The sequence below is a fragment of the Aethalodelphis obliquidens genome, unplaced genomic scaffold, assembly GCF_003676395.1.
Source record: "Aethalodelphis obliquidens isolate GAN/ISIS:26980383/991018 unplaced genomic scaffold, ASM367639v1 scaffold11, whole genome shotgun sequence".
Taxonomy (NCBI): domain Eukaryota; kingdom Metazoa; phylum Chordata; class Mammalia; order Artiodactyla; family Delphinidae; genus Aethalodelphis; species Aethalodelphis obliquidens.
In genome coordinates, this window is record NW_020837955.1 from 37,519,603 (window position 1) to 37,541,859 (window position 22,257).

The following is a 22,257-nucleotide window of genomic DNA, read 5'->3' on the forward strand; positions in this document are numbered from 1 at the left end:
GTAAACTCCATAGAAGACAGGAATTTAGAGTATCTTGTTACGAGCACTTTAGTTGGTGTCTTAGTCCCTAAATTAGGCTCTGCTGTAACAAAACACCACAAACTAGGTAGTAATAAACAACAGAAATTTATTTCTCACAGTTCTAGAAGCTGGAAGTCCAAGATCAGGGTGCCAGCATGGTTGGATGAGGGCCCTCTTCTGGGTCACAGACTTTTTGTTGTGTCCTCACATGGTGGGAGGGTCTAGGGAGCATTGTGGGGTCTCTCATAAGAGCACTAATCCCAACCATGAGGGTTCCACCCTCATGACCTAGTCATCTCCCAAATGCTCCACCTATAAATACCATCACATCAGGCATTAGAATTTAACATGTAAATTTTGGGAGGACACAAACATTCAGACCACAGCAGTTGGAGATAATATGGAAAATAAATAATGTTGGGACATCCTAATGGCCATTTGAGGGTAAAAAGAGTCTGATCTATTACATATACCCTACATCAAAATACATTCCATATGGTTTAAAATGTCAATGTAAAATTTGAAATCATAAAAATACTAGAAGAAAATATGGGGAAAATTACTTATACCTTCAGAAGGGACAAGGTCTTCTAAGCATGATATAAACCTTAGGAGACTGATTAGGGTAACCATATAAAAATTCAAAATTTTTGTACATCAAAAGGTCCTCTAAGTAAAGCGATAAGAAAGAGAATAATTGGGAAAAGCATGAGTAGCTCAAACCACAGTCAAAGAACTAATTTCGCCTGGATGTACGGTAAGATCTGACAGTGCCCACTGGGGGTCTATCACACTGGAGTTTCATGGCAATGAGTCTTGCTAGTCAGATTCTTCTGTCCCTCCACCTCGCAAGAGATAGAATCTCCTCAAATCCTCAAAAACAACCACCATCAGCCTCAGCACATATCATCTGATGCAGCAAACGATCATTCATCAGCTAAAAGGTCGCTAATAACCACAACCTCTGTTGAATAGCACTGGGTGTTGTCCACTTTCTCATGCAAGTTGGGAAAGCACTATTAAATTCCTTTTCAGTCAGCGAAACAGGAGTCCAACAATCTCTCCTAGTTTTTATGTCAGTTTTCTGTTGGAAGCTGGCAGCTTTTTCTTCCTGTCCCTCACCTCCTTGACAGAGCCCAGCAGCCTCAAATCCTGCCTGTGGCTGAGTGATAACTCTGGGCAAGACCACTACTCCGCAGAGTCTAACTTTTGTGGCTTCTAGAAACATTTTGGGGAAAAAAGGTTTATCTTTGCCCTACAATAAGCATGGCCATGCCTGACACTCAAGAACGTTAAGTGATACTGACTCTGGTTCTCTCCCTCTCTCCCACCTCTGTCTGCCGGAACCACAATCACACGGTTAAATGGTTCTGCCACATTCTCAGTGCAGACAAATCTTAGACACTGAAAAACCAACCCACCAATTTATTGGATTTTTCACTTTGGACTGGTTACCATGGCTATCTGAGAATTCAGACCATAGGAGGGAATGTTATAAACTTAGAAATATTGTCTATTTTCCATTACCTCCAGTACAAATTGTCTACCAGGGAAAGAGGGGGGAAATGCCACTTTGGGGGCCAAGTCCAATAAATCTGGGTGAAGGGGGAGGCAGTTCCTAGTTAAGAAGCCCCACTGTAGAGAACTAAAAGCAAAAAAAAAAAGTATTTAACGTCCTCCAAATCTAAAAGAGACGCTTGAAAGAGCAGGAAGAAAGGAACCAAAGAAACGGCTCACAGGAATCCTAAGGAATGCAGAGGAGAGCACTGGCCCTGCTTCTGTTCAGTTACATTGTGCGTGGAGCATGATGGTCCAAAGCTGGGTGTCTCCACCGGGGGCTTACACCAGAGAGGGGAGGGGCTTTTGTGGGCTGTGGGTACTTTTGCCTCTATTAGCTTTCTATAGCTGCTGTAAAATTACTGCAAACTGAGTGGTTTAAACAGCACAGATTTATTAGCTTATGATTCTGGAGGTCAGAAGTCCTGAAATCAAGGTGTCAGCAGGGCTGTGTTTCTTCTGGAAACCCTAGGGGAGAATCTGTTTCCCTGCCTTTCCCAGCTTCCGGAGGCGCCCAGATTCCCGGCTCATGGCCCCTTTCTCCATCTTCAAAGCCAGCAACAGCGGGGTTCTTCTCACACTGCCAGCTCTCTGGTTCTCTCTTCTCCTCCCTCCTCCACTTTTAAGGACCCTTGTGAATACAACGGGCCCACTCGGATAATCCAGGGTCATCTTTCTGTTTGAAGATCAGCTCATTAGCAACTTTAATTCCATCTGCAATCTTGAGTCCCCTTTGCTACAAAACCTAACATATTCACGGGTCCTTGGGACTAGGACCTCAACATGGAGGAAGAAGAGGCCCCTTCTTCCATTAAAAAAAAATTGTTTTTAATCATATTTTATGACTGCATTGGTATAAAGACGAATATATTAACGTTATATATTTTCCTCGACCTAAAAGTTCATTTACTTTCTCCAGATTATAAAAGAAGTTCGACACTTTCCTGGGCCCCTAAAGGTTACAAGGCCCCAGGCATCGTGCCTGCTGTGTCTGACAGGTAGGTCAGCCCAGAGGCAGCCATGCAATGTCCCTGAGAAAGTGCTCAGATGAAGTACAAACGAGCCCACTCACGGGGCGTGAGGCCTGGTGAAAACCGAGAGTGGTAGTGGGAGGAGGGAGCAGAAAGGACAAGCATTTTCACAAGCTCTCCAAGCCTCAGTTTCCTCATCCACACAATGGGGACAAGAAAGGGACCTTCCAGGCAGAGTCACTGAGACACCCCATGAGGTAACACAAAACCTCAGCAGCTCGAGTCTAGGCGTTTTATTTAAAGGAATTTCCTGCTGACCAAAAGTATCCAACAAAATACAGATGTGTCACAGGAAGATTTGCACAAAATGTCAGGCTCTACTTCTCCGCCGCAATGTGACGGATTCAGTTCTGAAGTCTTTCCTGGTGGGCGACTGGGGGCTCTGGAGGTTCAACTCTGGATGGCTGGGGGCTTGGGGGCTCGGAGACGGGAGGGGTGAGGTAAAGCCACTTCGTAAGTAACTGCAGCCACAGTTCATTGAGCATCTTCTGGGTCCAGAAGGTGTCAGCGTTTTCCATCTGCGTCTCACTGAACACTCAACACAAGCTCTTCTCCCAAACCAGGAAACCGAGGCTTGGAAGAGTGAGGAGAACACCCGGACCACCCACCTACGCAGGCCTCCAGTTAACATCTCTTAACATCTCTAAGACCACGCAGAGGGAGCTAGGGCCGTTGGGGAGAGACCGTGGTCTGAGCGCTCCAAGGGCGTTGGCTGGAGAGAGGAGAGAGGGATGGGGGAGAGGGGAGTTAACACGTGAGCAGTGCCCTCCACCAAAGAAGGGAAGGAATCTTAAGAAAACAGCAGGAATTACAGACACTTGCAGGGTGCTCACCACGTGCCAAGGACTCTCTTAACTGCCTGATGTGTATGAACTCATGTAATCCCCACAGCAGTCCAGGCACTATTATCATCTCCATATTACAGATGAAGGAACAGAGGCACAGAACAGCTCAGAAACACACCCAAGGCCATGCAACCAGGGAGTCTGGAATCCCAGCCTCACTCTGGAACCTGAACTCTGATCCGCTCGGCTATACCAGGTGAGGACCCGGACATCTGAACAGGAGGGACACCAAAGGAATACGAGAGCTGCGTCCCCACGGGATGTGGCTTCTTTTCTCCCGGTGGTTATGCACTAAAGAGCCCCCTATGGTGGGCAGACACTGGGATGGGGGTGGGGGCCGTGCAGCCTCAGGAGAGGACAGTATCAGGACATGATCTGAGCGGTTCTGAATGATGGAGTAGGGGCTGGGGATGGCAATCATGGTGACCTTCCCCGTGCAGTGCACTGATCTAACACTGAGGATTCAGTGGCAAACCAGAGCCAGGCCCTGTCTGCTCCCTGGGGGTGACACCAGTGCAAGTACAAGCAAATAACCAGGGAATCAAACAGGGCCAGGTGAGGACACAGAGCTACAGAGAGTGGGCTTCAGAAGGCTGGTCAGAGAACGCCTCTGAATGCAGGGAGGGTTGCGCCTTCAGGCAGAGGAAATGGCAGATGCAAAGGCCCTGCGGCAGGAACATGCTTGCTTATCTGCAGAACAAAGAGAAGGCTCCTGGGCTAGGACTGAACGTGCGCAAAGGGAAGCAGGTCAAACAGGCAGTGGCAGCCAGTCCACACAGGCCCTGTGGGTGCAGGCGTGGGAGCATTATGTGAGCCAAGCTGGAGAGGGAACAGAAGAGAAGAAGGGTGAGTGCACCCAACAACCTTCCGGAGGGTTTCCTGGGGAGTCAGAGCCAGGGGACAAGGACCCTGGAATAAAGCCGGGTGGAAGCTTTATCTCCACGAAGGAGTTCTAGCGTTGCTTCCTTTCCAGAGATTTTACCTTCTGAGAACTTATTCCTTAGTCACTGGCGCCCAAAAAACCAAGTATGAGCCATACAGCCACAAGGGAGAGCTTTATTCAATTTCAAGTAACTATGCCTGCATTGTGGACACATAACACAAAGTGAAGAAATGACTGTGCGCCTGGCCTTCTACTTGAACTTGGAGATGTTTTCATTGAAACCCCTCCATTTTAGCCAAACTCAGCAGTTCAAAACCTGACAGTTTTCAAAGAGGTTAGAAAGGAGTATGGAAACTTCTGTCTCCCCCGCCCTCCACAGGTGCCAAACATTTCATTTTGCCAATAACGGGGGGGACGCAGCAGGACACGTGCTGAAAACACACGCACACTCTCTCCTGAGAAGATGGGTAGGTGATTCATGAAGCACCAGCAGCCTCCCTTTGAGCCCTGCTCCCAGGGGCTGCCGGCTGTCCTCCACACTCCTGGCCCAGCCCGGCGCCCCTTTCCTCTGCGCCCTGGCACGCTGCTGCGGGGTTGGGGCCCAGACTGCCAAGGATCAGTCTCCAGGGAGTGGAAAACCAGATGGAGTTGACGAGAAAGGGATGGACCGGGTGGATACTTCTCACTGTGGAAACCAGAGGTCCAGCCACTGGGCGGAGCCCCAGGCCAGGAAGGTATTGGGGAGGTTCCATCTCCATCCCTGTCTCTGGACCAACATCCTCAGCGCTTCTGATTTGCCTCTGCTCTTCATTTTCCTTCTCACACAGACCCCACCATCTCTTCAGCTGTCTCCTGATCCCCCCTCCTGAGCTAGGGTCCAGCGCATCTTGGAGGTTCTCCCTACAGGGACAGCACTGAGCAGCGAAGCCTGCAACCCCAAGATGCCCAGACACCTGCTCCTCTCCGGCCCTGACATCCAGTCATCACCTGGACGGCCCCCGTGCAGCCCCCAGGTGGCCAGTGTCCTCCCCTTGCAAGTTTCTACCTTTTCTGAAGCTTCCTCTTCCTCAGGGGCTCTGTGAACTTGACCTTAGCTTCTAGGGAATCAGCTCTCTAGCTTTGACTCCTTCCTGACCAGCCCTGGATCTCAACCTCACAACCCTTCACCCTTAACACGCCGTGTCCTACCAGGTCCCGCAATGCCCTTGTCCCTGGACCTCCTCCAGCTGCACGGCCACCAACTCTCCACCGCCCCCCACAGGGGAGAAAGTGCCAACGGTGGCAAGTGGGACCATTACGATTTTATTCCATGAGCTCGGGGGCCCAGCCCGGTCCTTTCTACAAAGGGACAGGGAATCTCCCTGGCCTTCTTAAGTTTCCAACCCCTAAACCTGCCTCACTCACCGTCTGCAGAGGACCTGCCTCCTACGCCACCAAGAATAGAAAACCCTCTGGTGTGAAGGCTCTGAATCCATCTCAGCACTTGTGCCCTGACTCTTCTATCTTGGGACCAGGAGACCCTCCTCCTTCCAGGTGAACCCCCGCACCCGTGTCAGCGCCACCCATGCCCCTTAGGGACCTGCCCCATCGGCCACCTGCCCCTCCTGTGAATACAGCTGTCTCCAGGAAACAGAGCAGCAAACAGGCCTTTCCTCGACCTTGTCTTCGTCTGCTTTGGGTACCCCACCTCCTCCTTTGCTTCACCATCAGAATTCTCAAAGGGGAAGCCCACATGAAGAATCTCGGCTAAGACTCTGCACCGACAAACAGAAGGCAAGCTTCTTCAGGCTGGGACTGTCTTTTCCACCATCTTTGTGTCCTCAGCCATGAGGCTGGCTCACAGCACACGCCATTCATCTTGCTCTAATTAGCCAAACTGCTTCTAAAAACTTCAGCCCGCCAGGCAAACCTTCCCCAGCCCGCACCTTACAAACCCATCAAACTGCTGTTTCTCCCGAAGGACACATGTACAGACTCTCAAGAGAGGATGAGAACTGTCTCGTTTACTAAATAAAGTTTAAAACATTTGGTTATTTTAAATTGCCTGTATTTTGCCCAAGTTATTAGAAGCATCTATCCACCTCAGACAGAATAATTAACTTTTCAATCATCACATTGGTTATAACTGCAACACTCATAGATCTAATATACTTCCTGAAATCAGGAAAACAAAAGATTGGCTTTTACTAGTATATTAACATTTCTCTAAATTGCAATGTAGTGGGGAAGCACTGTTTATATTGGTGAAAAATATAAATTATTCAGTATCATGAAAATAATTATATTTTATTACTTTCAAATAGTATGAATTATTTGAAAATTATTACAATGAGAATCACAAAGTTTTTCATCAACTTGGTTAGGAACTCATCCCGGACCATGGCTAAGCGTCGCGACCTGCCGTATCACCTTTCACAGGTCTGATAACAGACCTCCTACCCCCATCCCACGACGTGTACGGTGCCGATTCTAGCTGACCTGTCAACATACTGGATTCTTCCAGACTGAGAGCTCCCTGCAGGCAGGCCAGTTCTTATACAGAGTGCTCAGTAAACACATGGGAACAAATAAGATGATGGCTGTTCATTTTAAAATACCAACCACAGAAGTTTTATAAATGAAATATTTTCATAGTGTTCTGAAATATATATTGTAACTCCAAAGTGCTCCTGTCTTCTAACAACCAGATAGATGCTACTTAGAAACAGCAACATCCATTTGGCCAACCCCCAAGAGCCATCCCCCCATTTCCCCTCCATTTCTAAAACATCACCAAACAAAGTGCAGCACTCTGAGATTATGGTATGTCTGCCCATTTAACTAGAAAAAATGAAACTCTAATTCCAACTCTGCCATCGCTTGTCTTTGGTCGAATTCTACATCTGCCTGTTACCCTGCAGGATTCAAGAAGAAGCAATCCGCGCTTGGAGTGCTGGCAGGATTGTAACTTGCAGAGAGGCACCCTCAAGCTGTTTAGTTTGCTTGTTACACAGTGATACTTTCATAATGCATCCTCCAGGGGTGGTCCTGTGAGGGGTCAAGGGGAGGCCAGGCAGGCAATGCTCTCCCCACCACCATATTCACACGAAGCAGCCTCATCTGTCTGTATTTTCTAAATGTTTCCAGGAAAGACTCTATATGAAGGAAGGTCTGTGGCTAAAAATGAAGCTTGAAAACCACTGTTCGCTCTAGGTGCAGAGGGAAGCAAGTCCCATTTATCGAGCTCTTATTACGTGCTGCGTAATTTTAAAACATCATAACATAATTCCATTTAACTTTTACCACATCTTTATGAGTTAGACAGTAGTTAACCCATTTTACAGAAGAGCATACTGAGGTTCAAAGAGAAATCTCGTAACCAGCAAGAGTCAGCCATGACATTATTCCAAAGCCACATTGTTTTATGTGCCTCCACCTCTAAACATCCTTATCACTTCTCCGTCTACTCTTTCCACGTCCCCTCCCCTCTCCCCCTTACAGTTTAAGCCTGCTTTCAGTCATTTACACTCACAATTAATTAACTCATTACCATTTGGTGTGAATGACTCTTTGCCAATCTGCTACTTCCGTACAATATTCATTCATTAAAGAATCACTGATTGAGCATCTATTAGATGTCTGGTACTGGGCCAGGTCCCAGAGACACAGACTATCAAGGCATTGCCTCTATCAAGTTCTCACAGACTAGCGGGGAGAAATATGGAAACCAATGAATAGGAATATTAAAAGTGGTACCGTAGATGGCTGTACTGGGAACAGCACGAGGATAGAGGCCCTGGAGAGGGAAAGAAGGACAGCTACTGTCTTCCTTACTATTGATATTTGGTGATTTCTGTGGTTGGCAAGCTTTCTGGTCACAGTACCTCCAGCGCCTCTGGGGCAAGGGGCTCAGACACCAAAATGTACCCGAGACTGTTTCCTCCTCACTCCTTAGTACAGAGTCCGATTCCAGGAGGTAAGATCAACTGAAACTCATCAGATTTCATTTCATTGTCCCTGACCTGAAATACATTTATACATTAAAAAAACTGACTCTTAAAAGCAATTCTATCCCTTGCCTCCCTCTTAGATGTTCCTGTCCCGGGCTTAGTCAAAGAAAGATATTGTTCTACTGCAATTTCTTATTCACCCCAAACCCTCTTGTGTTTCCAGCTGAAACAGAATGTAAACAGTACTCCTACCCTGCTCTTTCTTTCTAATCCAGTAATAACCCAACTACTGCTTCTCTAATGATACAGAGTAGACAGGTTAATATACAAGCATTAAGGTAAAATCCCTGCTCTCATCCTTACTGATGACCTCAGATCAGTCTTTCTTTCCAAGTTTCTATTCTTCTTGAGCAATTCAACTTTGTTTCTTCTAAAATTCTTGCCTTTCAGAATCTACACAGTGAAAACAATTGTTATGGTAATAAGCCGCTGATTACAGCAAGACACACCACAGAGCAAAAATCAGCTATATGTGAACACACACATAAGTGCTACTGAAAAGTAAAGTGAATAAAATGTGAGTAGCATAAATACATAACCAAATGTTGTCAAAATATACAAATTATCCCCGCTCTGGAAATTTATTTGAAGGAAGTAATTCAAAGGAAGAAAAAAGTATATAAACGCTTTCCTCTAAAGTAAGTGATAGCAGAAAATTGAGACGGTGATAGAGGCATGGCTGAGTAAATTACAGGCTATTAAAAATGATCATTATGAACTCTGAGTAACAGCATGAAAATGTTATGGATATGTTTTTAAATTAAAAATAACAATTGCATATGTAATATGATTACAAATCTGTAGAAAAATTATGTTTGCTCAAGGACAGTGGAATCACGGGTAATGTTTTTAAATGTTGTTGGAGGTTACAGTATTGTCTTTACGATAAAAAAAGGTTCAGAGGAAAACATGATGAGTCAGCCTGACAACTGTCATTTTGTAAGAAAGTCCCCTTTACGGTGACAATGACGGGCAGTTAAACGTGAGCACTGATGCCACGTTCCCTCCTCTTATCCCTCCCGGTTTTACTTATTTGTTTGTTATTTTTTTGGTTTTTTTTGCGGTACGCGGGCCTCTCACTGTTGCGGCCTCTCCCGTGGCGGAGCACAGGCTCCGGACGCGCAGGCTCAGCGGCCATGGCTCACGGGCCCAGCCGCTCCGCGGCATGTGGGATCTTCCCGGACCAGGGCACGAACCCGTGTCCCCCGCATCGGCAAGCGGACTGTCAACCACTGCGCCACCAGGGAAGCCCTGGTTTACTTATTAACGTTGATCTTTCCAGGCATTAAAATGAATCTAATCAACACAGACAGACTTTACATGGTTGCCAACTGGTAATCAGTAAAACCTGAAAGGGACCCAGACATGGGATTTGAGTGTGCAGTATAGTCAGGGCAGGGGGAGGGGTGGCAGGACAGGAGGGCTCTTTGCTAACTAGGTCCACAGTCAGTTTCCTAATGTCTAAATATAAGGCATTTGTGCTCTTGGCTTCTCAGTGTAGACAGATGTTAGAGGAATTGAAAATTTCTTGTTTAAATTAAGAAAGCACCCAAGGTCCTGCAGCCCCTCCTAATTCTTGCCTAACACCCAGTCTCTGCATGTTTGCTGTCTACACAGCTTAAGCCACAGGACAACCCCACAGATATAGTCCTGCCTCTGTCTCCACCACCATCCCTGGGCTGAAGTGGAAAGGTTTTGTTTTGTTTACATATATATTTTTTGTTTATTGTAGTAAAATACACATAACATAAAATTAACCATTTGGAAGTGTGCAATTCTGAGGCATCAAGTACATTCACACTGTTGTATAACCATCGCCACCAGCCATCTCCAGAAATTTTCATCGTCCCCAACTCGACTCCATGCCCATTAAACAATAACACCCTATCCCCCTCCGCCAGACCCTGGCAGCTACCGTTCATCCTCCCTTCTGTCTCTATGACTTTAACTGTTCTAGGAACCTCATGGAAGTGGATTCATACAGTGTTTGTCCTTTTGTGTGTGGCTTATTGCACTGAGCATATAGTCCTCAAAGTTCATGCATGTCGTAGTGTGTGTCAGAATTTCCTTCCTTCTTAAGGCTGAATAATATTCCGTTGTATACACGTACCATGAGATGAGTTTTAAGGAGCTACAGCCCACCTCTCTTGGGACTACTATTATTACTGACCCAGCCCTGATCCCAAGCTCAATTCTGAACAATGGGCTCTTCCATCTCATTGTCAGGCCCCAGACGGACTCCTCCTTCAATTCTACTACTCCTCCAGTGGTTCTTTATTTGGGAACCTGCTTAGAGTTCATCTTTCTTCCCAGAATCTGGAAGATTCATCCCTTCTACTCCAGGACAGTGGCTGGAGACCATTACCTGTCACTCACTGCTTGTGCAGAGTTCCTACATTAGGCTGTGTGCAGCCCACCAGGGCACCAGTAGCTCGCCCCGGATCCAAGACGGCAGCTACCTGCCTATCCTGCCTGAGTTTGACAACACCTCTGTCTCCTCAGCCTAACCCATGGATCCTTCTCTCTGCTCCGGTATCAGGGAAGGTGTTGATCCAACAGATGCACCTTCCCAGCATGTCTACAGCAAGGCCAGCCTCCTGTCCTCACTGCAACTTTCTTCCTTTCTATTGCCTATCCCCAGATACCTCTCTGCAACTTCCCTGACCCTGTCTAAACTCTAGAACTTTAGACTCAAGGCACAGAGTCTAGGAAGCACAGGTCCAGCCACACTTACAGCCAGAGCGAGTTCCTCCCTTGAGTGATGACACCAGTGAACTTGGTCAGACGTCTGGCATCCACTTCAATCCACTGATGGAGGTCGTTCCTTCCCGCGCACCACGCCCCGTCGTAAAAATCATTTTCATTAATACCTGCCTGAAAAGAAAGAGAGGGGTGCTCTTCACTACTATATATAAAATAGATAACTAACAAGTACCTACTGTATAGCACAGGAGACTATGCTCAATATCTTGTAATAATCTACAAGGGAAAAGAATCTGAGGAAGAATATACATATATACATGTATACGTGTGTGTGTGTGTGTGTGTGTGTGTGTATCTGAATAGCTTTGCTGTACACCTGAAACTAACACAACACTGTAAATCAACTATACGTCAATTAAAAAAAAAAAAAAAGAGAGGGGTGTTCTTCAAAAAGACCCAGAATAGAAGAAAATTAAGACAAAATTTTTTATGAGATTTTGAGGAAGGGGGTTGGGAGGAATAGAAGAGAATGAGGAATTGGAAAAAAAAATAGTCATTGTGCCCTGAACTCCTTATTCTAAATCATAAAAAGGAGTTGCTTATTATTAACAAGCTGGAAATATTTCAATACGATAAGTCCTCCTCTTGCCCAGTGTAAAAGATGAAATTTAATGAGTTCTATTACTCATTCGTCCAACAGACACAGACCGTCTCCTACATACCAGCCTACACATGCCAGGTGCTGGGGGTACAAAGGTGAATCATCCCCTCCTAGAATCTCAGGATCCAGGCAGGAAGAAAGACAAGAAAATAGATGAATTAGAACATAATAGGGAATGTGTTATTTCAGGAATAGGAGCAAACTGCTATGGGAACACTCAAGCCTAGCACAGCTAACTTGGTCTGGGGGAGACCACGGACAGGAAGCCCCAAGTCAGAGATGATATTTGAACTTGGAGTTGAAGGTTAAGTTTATCTAGTGAAAATTTATTTATTAGCATTTAAGTCATTTGATGTGTCTGAGTGTCAGCTACTACTACTACCAAAGATTCCCTTGATCTGAATTTACAAGGTACGTGACGTTTCTGTTCTGGAATTTTCCCTGTATTATTACCATGTGAAGAGACAATGCCCTGACCTAAAAAAAAAAAAAAAAAGACAAGTGAGCCAGGTGAACCTTTCTAATTTACTAAGATCTTCTCTACATGAATCCCATTTTCCTATGGTTATTTCACAAGTGCATAATCAGATGAAAAAAAGTCTGAGTGACAGTCAACAGATAAGCATGATAAGCCAGTCTATCTTCCCTACCTCTGAGTACTCCGCAGCTCAAATTCTTACTTGTAATGGCCAACACTGACGGGAAGCTCAGAGCTCAGCTATAGCAGAGGAAGAGCTTGGCTAAGGGTCCCATTAGCGGAGCTCATCCGTCACTGCACCAGCTGACATAAGCCTTTATCAGGACCAACACAGCATACGCATTCCCAGTCCATTCCTGAAACAATCTTGAAACAGCTTTGAGAGAATGTCAGAATACTAACATATCATGGTCTTCTAAAAGCACTGCCATCTCAAATGAAGGTGAATTAAAAACTGTTAGTCTACATTCTCCAGAGACCCAAGCTCTCAGTGAGCCAGCACCTCCATGTCTGATGGTACACAGGGCGTCTGCAATAAGGACCTAGAGGTGCTGCAAGGTTCTGCCTTCTAGAGCCATCAAAGAAAAGCTAAATTTTGCAAGTGTGTGTTAATGGTCCTACCTGTGCTTCAGTGCATTTTGTTAAAGTGATGACAACTCTTAAGTATAACCCCTCATCTCCCAACATTACCAGTCAACAGGGAGATCACCATCCCAGCCTGAAGGCTATAATTACACAATTGCTCCCTTTCTTCATCTAAGGCACTTATCCCCCCAGTGGAGGAGACCTGAAACCCATTAACGACCTACAATATCACAATTCATCTTCTTTCAAGAAACCATAATACACACTCCGTTTTTGTTGTGGTTCCTCTTTTCTCATAAACTGGTGCTTAGAATAGCTTAATTTATTAAAATTAACCTTCACCTTGTCTTTGCTATATGCCAAGTAGTGGCCCAGCAACAGAAATACAAAGGTCGATGACACAGGCCGTCCTGCCTTCCTGGAGCTCAGAACAGGCAGGTGGACTGAAGTCCCCTCACGGTGCTTGTGTTCTGGTCTTGGCATCTCAAAATCACCCACTGCACAGTGTGTTGATTAAGAGCTTGTGCTCTGAAGTCCTATCTGGGTGCGAATCCCAGTTCTGCAACTTTCATACTGCATTAATTCAGGCAATTTGCCTAAATGCTCTTCTGTGCCTCAGTTTCCCCATCTGTTCAAGTGACAGGATGCTGCCTGTGCTTTCAACAGGGCCTGGCACTTAGAAGCATGGGCTCAAAAAGAATTGAACACTCAGTAAATGCTAGGTATCAGTAGGCCTAAAACAACGAATATTTGGTAAATCATGGAAATATGGGTGTTTTAAGAATGATTTCACACTGTACAAAATTCCAGGGGATTGCAATCCTATTCCAGTTCATTGGTGTCACATTTTCTATAACCTCAAATATCCAGAATAGAGTTATAAAATCTGAAAAAAGAGGAGGCCCACCGTCTAAAGTTCTTAACAGGAGTCCATATTGCCCCCTCCGGCAACCTTTGCAGTCATTTTTGGCTGTCACAACTCGGGGAGGTGTGTGCAACTGGCAACTAACAGATGGAAGCCAGGGATTCTGCTAAACATTCTACAATGCACAGGACAGCAACACCTCACAAAGCGCTGCCCGTCCCAAATGTCAATCACGCAGAGCTTAAGAATGCCAGCTTATGGGCTAAGCAGACAAGAAAGAGCTGCCCCACAGCCCAGGATGTTCATCCCTACAGGACCATGAAAGCTTGGGGCAGCTGTCCTCGTGTCATTCGGCCAAAGTCTACTGACTGGTACCCGACATTCAATTTACAGTTCCCGTTTTTGCCAGTCTGGATAGTTTGCTTCTGCTGCCCATCTCAGTTCTTCCTGAGCATCCCGGACAGTCAATTAAACGTAATAAGGTGTCAGGAGATTGAAGAGCCCTTCCTGAAGCTGACTCTTTGGGAAATGACAGCCACCTCTGCAAAATCAATTATACATTTATAAAGCAAGCATCTGGGAGAATTCAATGAAAGAGGAGGTACCAGCCCCAGAGATGTCACCAAATTACACCAGAATGCCAAAAATGATATCAGTAAAATGTCTGCTACTGTAGGATGTGCTCCACAGAAATGAGGCAGAACACCAAAAAGAGGAAGATATCAGATCCAGAAAAAATGGGTTCCGACATAGGAGGGACTTCTCAGAATGATGGTGAAGAAGTCCCAAGATACTAGTGATGTAAAAGACCCAGAAAGCAACCTATTCAGAATACAGCAGGTCAAAGGGCTCCCGAAAGAATGTCTACAGAAACACAAAACAACAAAAGTCAGACTGAACATCATTGAACAGATCTGACCTTATAGAAAGTTATATTGAAGGTATTTTACAGACCCAGACTATTGCAGGGTGTGGGGAGATGTTTTTAAAAACATGAGCAGTTCCAGGAAAACAAAAAGTTGTCAAGAAATTATATAAAAGAAACGATTTCTTGGCTCAAAACTACAATAATTCTTGGCTCAATAGTAAGCAATATTTATAGTCATAACAATGAAAACCTCAAATGTAAATTTATCCAAAATCTGAGATGCAACTTTATTGGAAAGATTAAAGAGGGGTAAAGGAGTGATTTTAAAAATGAGCTGAAATTCTCATCTTCCGTAATAAAAACTCAAAAGATAAAGTCCCAAATTTATATAAACCAATACATATCGATACGTGCATATCATTTAGAAATTAAGATTTAAATGTCCAAAGAAACAATTTAAAAGAGTTGGAAGTAGTTGCCCCATTCACAGCATTCAGGGGCAGTCGGGGGTGGGATGGAATGTGGAATGCCTCAACAGGAACTACTGTTTTGTTTTCGTTTTTTTACAACTTTACTAGGAATAACTGACAGATACAATTGTATATATTTAAAGTGTACAACATGATGATTTGATATGCATATACATTATGGAATGATTACCAAGATCAAGATAATTAATGCAGCCATCACCTCTGGTGTTAACTCACTTTTTTGTCTGTGCGGTGAGAATGCTTAAGATTGAACTCTCAATAACTTTCAATATTATACAATACTGTATTACTAACTATAATCACCACGCTATATGTTAGATCCTTTGAACTTATTCTTCTTATAACTGAAAATTTATACCCTTTAACCTACATCTCCCCATTTCCCCTCCTGCTCAGCCCGTGGCAACCACCATTCTATTGTTTATTTGTTATAATCCTTTAATGTTTTGATTTCTTTAACTACTTGCTCATAAAACTGATTAAAATAAATTTTAATTTTAATGAGGAAAGGAAAGGAGATGCACAGATATAAATAGTAACTGATATACAACCTACTTTTTTTTTTTTTTTTTGCAGTACGCGGGCCTCTCACTGCTGTGGCCTCTCCCGTGTGGAGCACAGGCTCCGGACATGCAGGCTCAGCGGCCATGGCTCACGGGCCCAGCCGCTCCGCGGCATGTGGGATCCTCCCAGACCGGGGCACGAACCCGCGTCCCCTGAATCGGCAGGTGGACTCTCAACCACTGCACCACCAGGGAAGCCCTACAACCTACTTTTAAAATTATTCTTGACTAGGCACTCTGATCTGAAGTGCCAATGAAACTAGACGAAGCACAAAGAAAAGAAAAAAAAAAGCAAGCTGCAAACCCTCTGAAAAAAATGCCTCTGCACCTCCAGCTTGTGCGGAGGTTGGTGTCTTCAGTGGAGTCTCCTATTGCAAGGGGACCTTCAAGATAGCAGAGAAGTAAGACGTAGAGATCACCTTCCTCTCTACAAATACATCAAAAATACATCTACATGTGAACAACTCCTACAGAACACCTACTGAACGCTGGCAGAAGGCCTCAGACATCCCAAAAGGCAAGAAAATCCCCACTTACCTGCCGTGTGGCTGACAGGGTCTTGGTGCTCTCGCCTGGTGTCAACCCTGAGCCTCCGAGGTGGGAGAGCCGAGTTCAGGACATTAAACCACCAGATGCCTCCCAGCCCCACATAATATCAATCGGTGAGAGCTCTCCCAGAGATCTCCATCTCAAAGCTAAGACCCAGCTCTACCCAACGGCCAGCAAGCACCACTGCTGGATGTCCCATGCCAAACAACTAGCAAGACAGGAACACAGTCCCACCCATAAGCAGAGAGGCTGCCTAAAATCATACTAAGTTCACAGACACCCCAAAACACACCGCTGGACACGGCCCTGCCCACCAGAAAGACAAGATCCAGACCCACCCACCAGAACACAGGCACCAGTCCCCTCCACCAGGAAGCCTACACAACCCTGAACCAACCTTACCCACTGAGGGCAGACACCAAAAACAAAAGGAACTACAAACCGGCAGCCTGCGAAAAGGAGACTCCAAACAAAGAAAGACAAACAAAATGAGAAGACAGAGAATTATGCAGCAGGTGAAGGAGCAAGGTAAAAACCCACCAGACCAAACAAATAAAGAGGAAATAGGCAGTCTACCTGAAAAAGAATTCAGAGTATTGACAGTAAAGATGATCCAAAATCTTGGAAATAGAATGGAGAAAATACAAGAAACGTTTAACAAGGACCGAGAAGAACTAAAGAGCAAACAAACAATGATGAACAACAAAATAAATGAAATTAAAAGTACTCTAGAAGGAATCAATAGCAGAATAACAGAGGCAGAAGAACGGATAAGTGACCTGGAAGATAAAATAGTGGAAATAACTACCACAGAGCAGAAAAAAGAATGAAAACAATTGAGGACAGTCACAGAGACCTCTGGGACAACATTAAATGCACCATTTCAGGGGTCCCAGAAAAAGGAGAGAAAAAGAAAGGGTCTGAGAAGATATTTGAAGAGATCATAGTTGAACACTTCCCTAACATGGGAAAGTAAATAATCAATCAAGTCGAGCAAGTGCAGACGGTCCCATACAGGATAAATCCAAGGAGAAACACGCCAAGACACATATTAATCAAACTACCAAAAATTAAATACAAAGGAAAAAGATTAAAAGCAGTGAGGGAAAAGCAACAAATAACATACAAGGGAATCCCCATAAGGTTAACAGCTGATCTTTCAGCAGAAACTCTGCAAGCCAGAAGAGAGTGCCAGGACATATTTAAAGTGATGAAAGGGAAAAACCTATAATCAAGATTACTCGACCCAGCAAGGATCTCATTCAGATTCGACGGAGAAATTAAAACCTTTACAGACAAGCAAAAGTTAAGACAATTCAGCACCACCAAACCAGCTTTACAACAAAAGCTAAAGGAACTCCCCTAGGCAGGAAATACAAGAGAAGGAAAAGACATACAAACAAACCCAAAACAATTAAGAAAATGGTCATAGGAACATACATATCGATAATTACCTTAAATGTAAATGGATTAAATGGTCCAACCAAGACACAGACTGGCTGAATGGATACAAAAACAAGACCCATATGTATGCTGTCTACAAGAGACCCACTTCAGACCTAGGAACACATACAGACTGAAAGTGAGGGGATGGAAAAAGATAGTTCATGCAAATGGAAACAAAAAGAAATCTGGAGTAGCAATTGTCATATCAGACAAAATAGACTTTAAAATAAAGGCTATTACAAGAGACAAAGAAGGACACTACATAATGATCAAGGGATCAATCCAAGAAGAAGATATAACAATTGTAAATATTTATGCACCCAACATAGGAGCACCTCAATACATAAGGCAAATGCTAACAGCCATAAAAGGGGAAATCGACAGTAACACAATCATATTAGGGGACTTTAACACCCCACTGTCACCAATGGACAGATCATCCAAAATGAAAATAAATAAGGAAACACTAGCTTTAAATGACACATTAGACAACATGGACTTAATTGATATTTATAGGACATTCCATCCAAAAACAACAGAATACATTTTCTTCTCAAGTGCTCATGGAAAATTCTCCAGGATAGACCCTATCTTGGGTCACAAATCAAGCCTTCGTAAATTTAAGAAAATTGAAATCGTATCAAGTATCTTTTCCAACCACAACACTATAAGAGTACGTATCAATTACAGGAAGAAAATGTAGAAAATACAAACACATGGAGGCTAAACAATACTCTACTAAATAACCAAGAGATCACTGAAGAAATGAAAGAGGAAATCAAAAAATACCTAAAAACAATTGTCAATGAAACAGCGACAACCCAAAACCTATGGGATGCAGCAAAAGCAGTTCTAAGAGGGAAGTTTATAGCAATACAATCCTACCAAATCAAAAAATACCTAAAAACAATTGTCAATGAAAAAGCGACAACCCAAAACCTATGGGATGCAGCAAAAGCAGTTCTAAGAGGGAAGTTTATAGCAATACAATCCTACCTCAAGAAACAAGAAAAATCCCAAATAAACAACCTAACCTTACACCTAAAGCAATTAGAGAAAGAACAACAACAAAAAAAAAACCCTCAAAGTTAGCAGAAGGAAGGAAATCATAAATATCAGATCAGAAATAAATGAAAAAGAATTGAAGGAAACAATAGCAAAGATCAATAAAACTAAAAGCTGGTTCTTTGAGAACATAAGCGAAATTGATAAACCATTAGCCAGATTCATCAAGAAAAAAAGGGAGAAGACTCAAATCAACAGAATTAGAAATGAAAAAGCAGAAGTAACAACTGACACTGAAGAAATACACAGGATCATAAGAGATTACTACAAGCAACTATATGCCAATAAAATGGACAACCTGAAAGAAATGGACAAACTATTAGAAAAGCACAACCTTCCAACACTGGACCAGGAAGAAATAGAAAATATAAGCAGACCAATCACAAGCACTGAAATTGAAACTGTGATTAAAAATCTTCCAACAAACAAAAGCCCAGGACCAGATGGCTTCACAGGCGAATTCTATCAAACATTTAGAGAAGAGCTAACACCTCTAACTCTCAAACTCTTCCAAAATATAGCAGAGGGAGGAACACTCCCAAACTCATTCTACAAGGCCACCATCACCCTGATACCAAAACCAGACAAAGATGTCACACACAAAAAGAAAACTACAGGCCAATATCACTGATGAACATAGATGCAAAAATCCTCAACAAAATACTAGCAAACAAAGCACATTAAAAGGATCATACACCATGATCAAGTGGGGTGTATCCCAGGAATGCAAGGATCCTTCAATATAAACAAATCAATCAATGTGATATACTATATTAACAAATTGAACGAGAAAAATCATATGATCATCTCAATAGGTGGAGAAAAAGCTTTAGACAAAATGCAACACCCATTTATGATAAAATCTCTCCAGAAAGCAGGTATAGAGGGAACCTTCCTCAACATAACAAAGGCCATATATGACAAAACCACAGCCAACATCTTTCCCAATGGTGAAAAACTGAAACCATTTCCTCTAAGATCAGGAACAAGACAAGGATATCCACTCTCACCACTATTATTCAACATAGTTTGGGAAGTTTTAGCCACAGCAATAGGAAAAGAAAAAGAAATAAAAGGAATCCAAATACGAAAAGAAGTAAAACTGTCACTGTTTGCAGATGACATGATGCTATACATAGAGAATCCTAAAGATGCTACCAGAAAACTACTAGAGCTAATCAATGCATTTGGTAAAGTAGCAGGATACAAAATTAATACACATAAATCTCTTGCATTCTTATACACTAATGATGAAAAATCTGAAAGAGAAATTAAGGAAACATTCCCATTTACCATTGCAACAAAAAGAATAAAATACCTAGGAATAAACCTACCTAAGGAGACAAAAGACCTGTGCGCAGAAAACTGGAAGACACTGATGAAAGAAATTAAAGATGATACAAACAGATGGAGAGATATACCATGTTCTTGGATTGGAAGAATCAACACTGTGAAAATGACTATGCTACCCAAAGCAATCTACAGATTCAACGCAATCCGTATCAAACTACCACTGGCATTTTTCACAGAACTAGAACAAAAAACTGCACAATTTGTATGGAAACACAAAAGACCCCAGATAGTGAAAGCAATCTTGAGAAAGAAAAAATGGAGCTGGAGGAATCAGGCTCTTGGACTTCAGACTATACTACAAAGCTACAGTAATCAAGATAGTGTGGTACTGGCACAAAAACAGAATATAGATCAATGGAACAAGGTAGAAAGCTCAGAGATAAACCCACTCACATATGGTCACCTTATCTTTGATAAAGGAGGCAAGAATACACAATTGAGAAAAAACAGCCTCTTTAATAAGTGGTGCTGGGAAAACTGGACAGCTACACGTAGAAGAATGAAATTAGAACACTTCCTAACACCACACACAAAAATAAACTCAAAATGGATTAAAGACCTAAACGGTAAGGCCAGACATCATAAAACTCTTAGAGGAAAACATAGGCAGAACACTCTATGACATAAATCACAGCAAGATCCGTTCTGACCCACCTCCTAGAGAAATGGAAATAAAAACAAAAATAAACAAATGGGACCTAATGAAACTTAAAAGCTTTTGCACAGCAAATGAAACCATAAACAAGATGAAAAGACAACCCTCAGAATGGGAGAAAATATTTGCAAGCAAAGCAACTGACAAAGGATTAATCTCCAAAATATACAAGCAGCTCATGCAGCTCAATATCAGAAAAACAAACAACCCAATCCAAAAATGGGCAGAAGACCTAAACAGACATTTCTCCAAAGAAAATATACAGATTACAACAAACACATGAAAGGATGCTCAACATCACTAATCATTAGAGAAATGCAAATCAAAACTACAATGAGGTATCACCTCACACCAGTCAGAATGGCCATCATCAAAAAAATCTACAAACAATAAATGTTGGAGAGGGTGTGGGGAAAAGGGAACCCTCTTGCACTGTGGGTGGAATGTAAATTGATACAGCCACTATGGAGAACAGGATGGAGGTTCCTTAAAAAACTAAAAATAGAACTGAACTACCATATGACCCAGCAATCCCACTACTGGGCATATACCCTTTGAAAACCATAATTCAAAAAGAGTCATGTACCACAATGTTCATTGCCGCTCTATTTACAATAGCCAGGACACGGAAGCAACCTACGTGTCCATCGACAGATAAATGGATAAAGGAGATGTGGCACATATATACAATGTAATATTACTCAGCCATAAAAAGAAACGAAATTGAGTTATTTGTAGTGAGGTGGATGGACCTAGAGTCTGTCATACAGAGCGAAGTAAGTCAGAAAGAGAAAAACAAATACCATATGCAAAAAAAAAAAAAGGAAATAAAAAAAAAAAAAAAAAAAAGGTCCTGATGAACCTAGGGGCAGGACAGGAATAAAGACCGAGAGGTAGAGAATGGACTTGAGGACGTGGGGAGGGGGAAGGATAAGCTGGGACAAAGTAAGAGAGTAGCATTGACATGTATACACTACCAAATGTAAAATAGATAGCTAGTGGGAAGCAGCCGCATAGCACAGGGAGATCAGCTCGGTGCTTTGTGACCACCTAGAGGGGTGGGATAGGGAGGGTGGGAGGGAGGGAGACGCAAGAGGAAAGAGATATGGGGACATATGTATATGTATAACTGATTCACTTTGTTATACAGCAGAAACTAACACACTATTGTAAAGCAATTATACTCCAATAAAGATGTTTAAAAATAAATAAATAAAATAAAATTATTCTTTAATTATCCAGGTGTCTACACAGCACCTACTATGTTCCAGGCGTTACGCAAAATGCGTTGCTTTATGGCACATATAGAAGACTGCGAATCTCAAAGTCACTCTGCTGCTGTGAAATCATTGATCTCCATTGTACATATTTCATGATCATGGGCTGCCTCTATACAGAAACATCTGGAAGCAAATTAAAAAGTTATACCCAAGTGAATGTAACTAGTGATTCCAGGATAATTAAAACAGCTGCCTGCCACTTTGCAAACATAGCCCAGTGCTATTTGGACAGAAACAGAAAAAAGTAATAGTTATTTTTAAATACTTTTGAGAAAAAAATATTAGAAGCAGAGGCTGAAACGTCATAGTTACCGATGAGTTAGCTCCTTTGGAGGCAGTGGTTACCTAAAAATGTTAGATGTGACATCT

General features: G+C 43.1%; 1 protein-coding gene across 4 annotated transcripts in view; it reads right to left on the reverse strand.

Moving 5' to 3' along the window:
* The window catches only part of CPXM2 (carboxypeptidase X, M14 family member 2), a 148,719-nt gene that overhangs the window by 84,721 nt on the left and 41,741 nt on the right, over nt 1-22,257 (reverse strand). For all 4 annotated transcript variants that reach the window (XM_027112864.1, XM_027112863.1, XM_027112862.1 and 1 more), the window contains exon 4: nt 11,061-11,200. In XM_027112864.1, the coding sequence (XP_026968665.1) occupies nt 11,061-11,200 (140 nt within the window). The remainder of the gene's footprint in view (nt 1-11,060; nt 11,201-22,257) is intronic.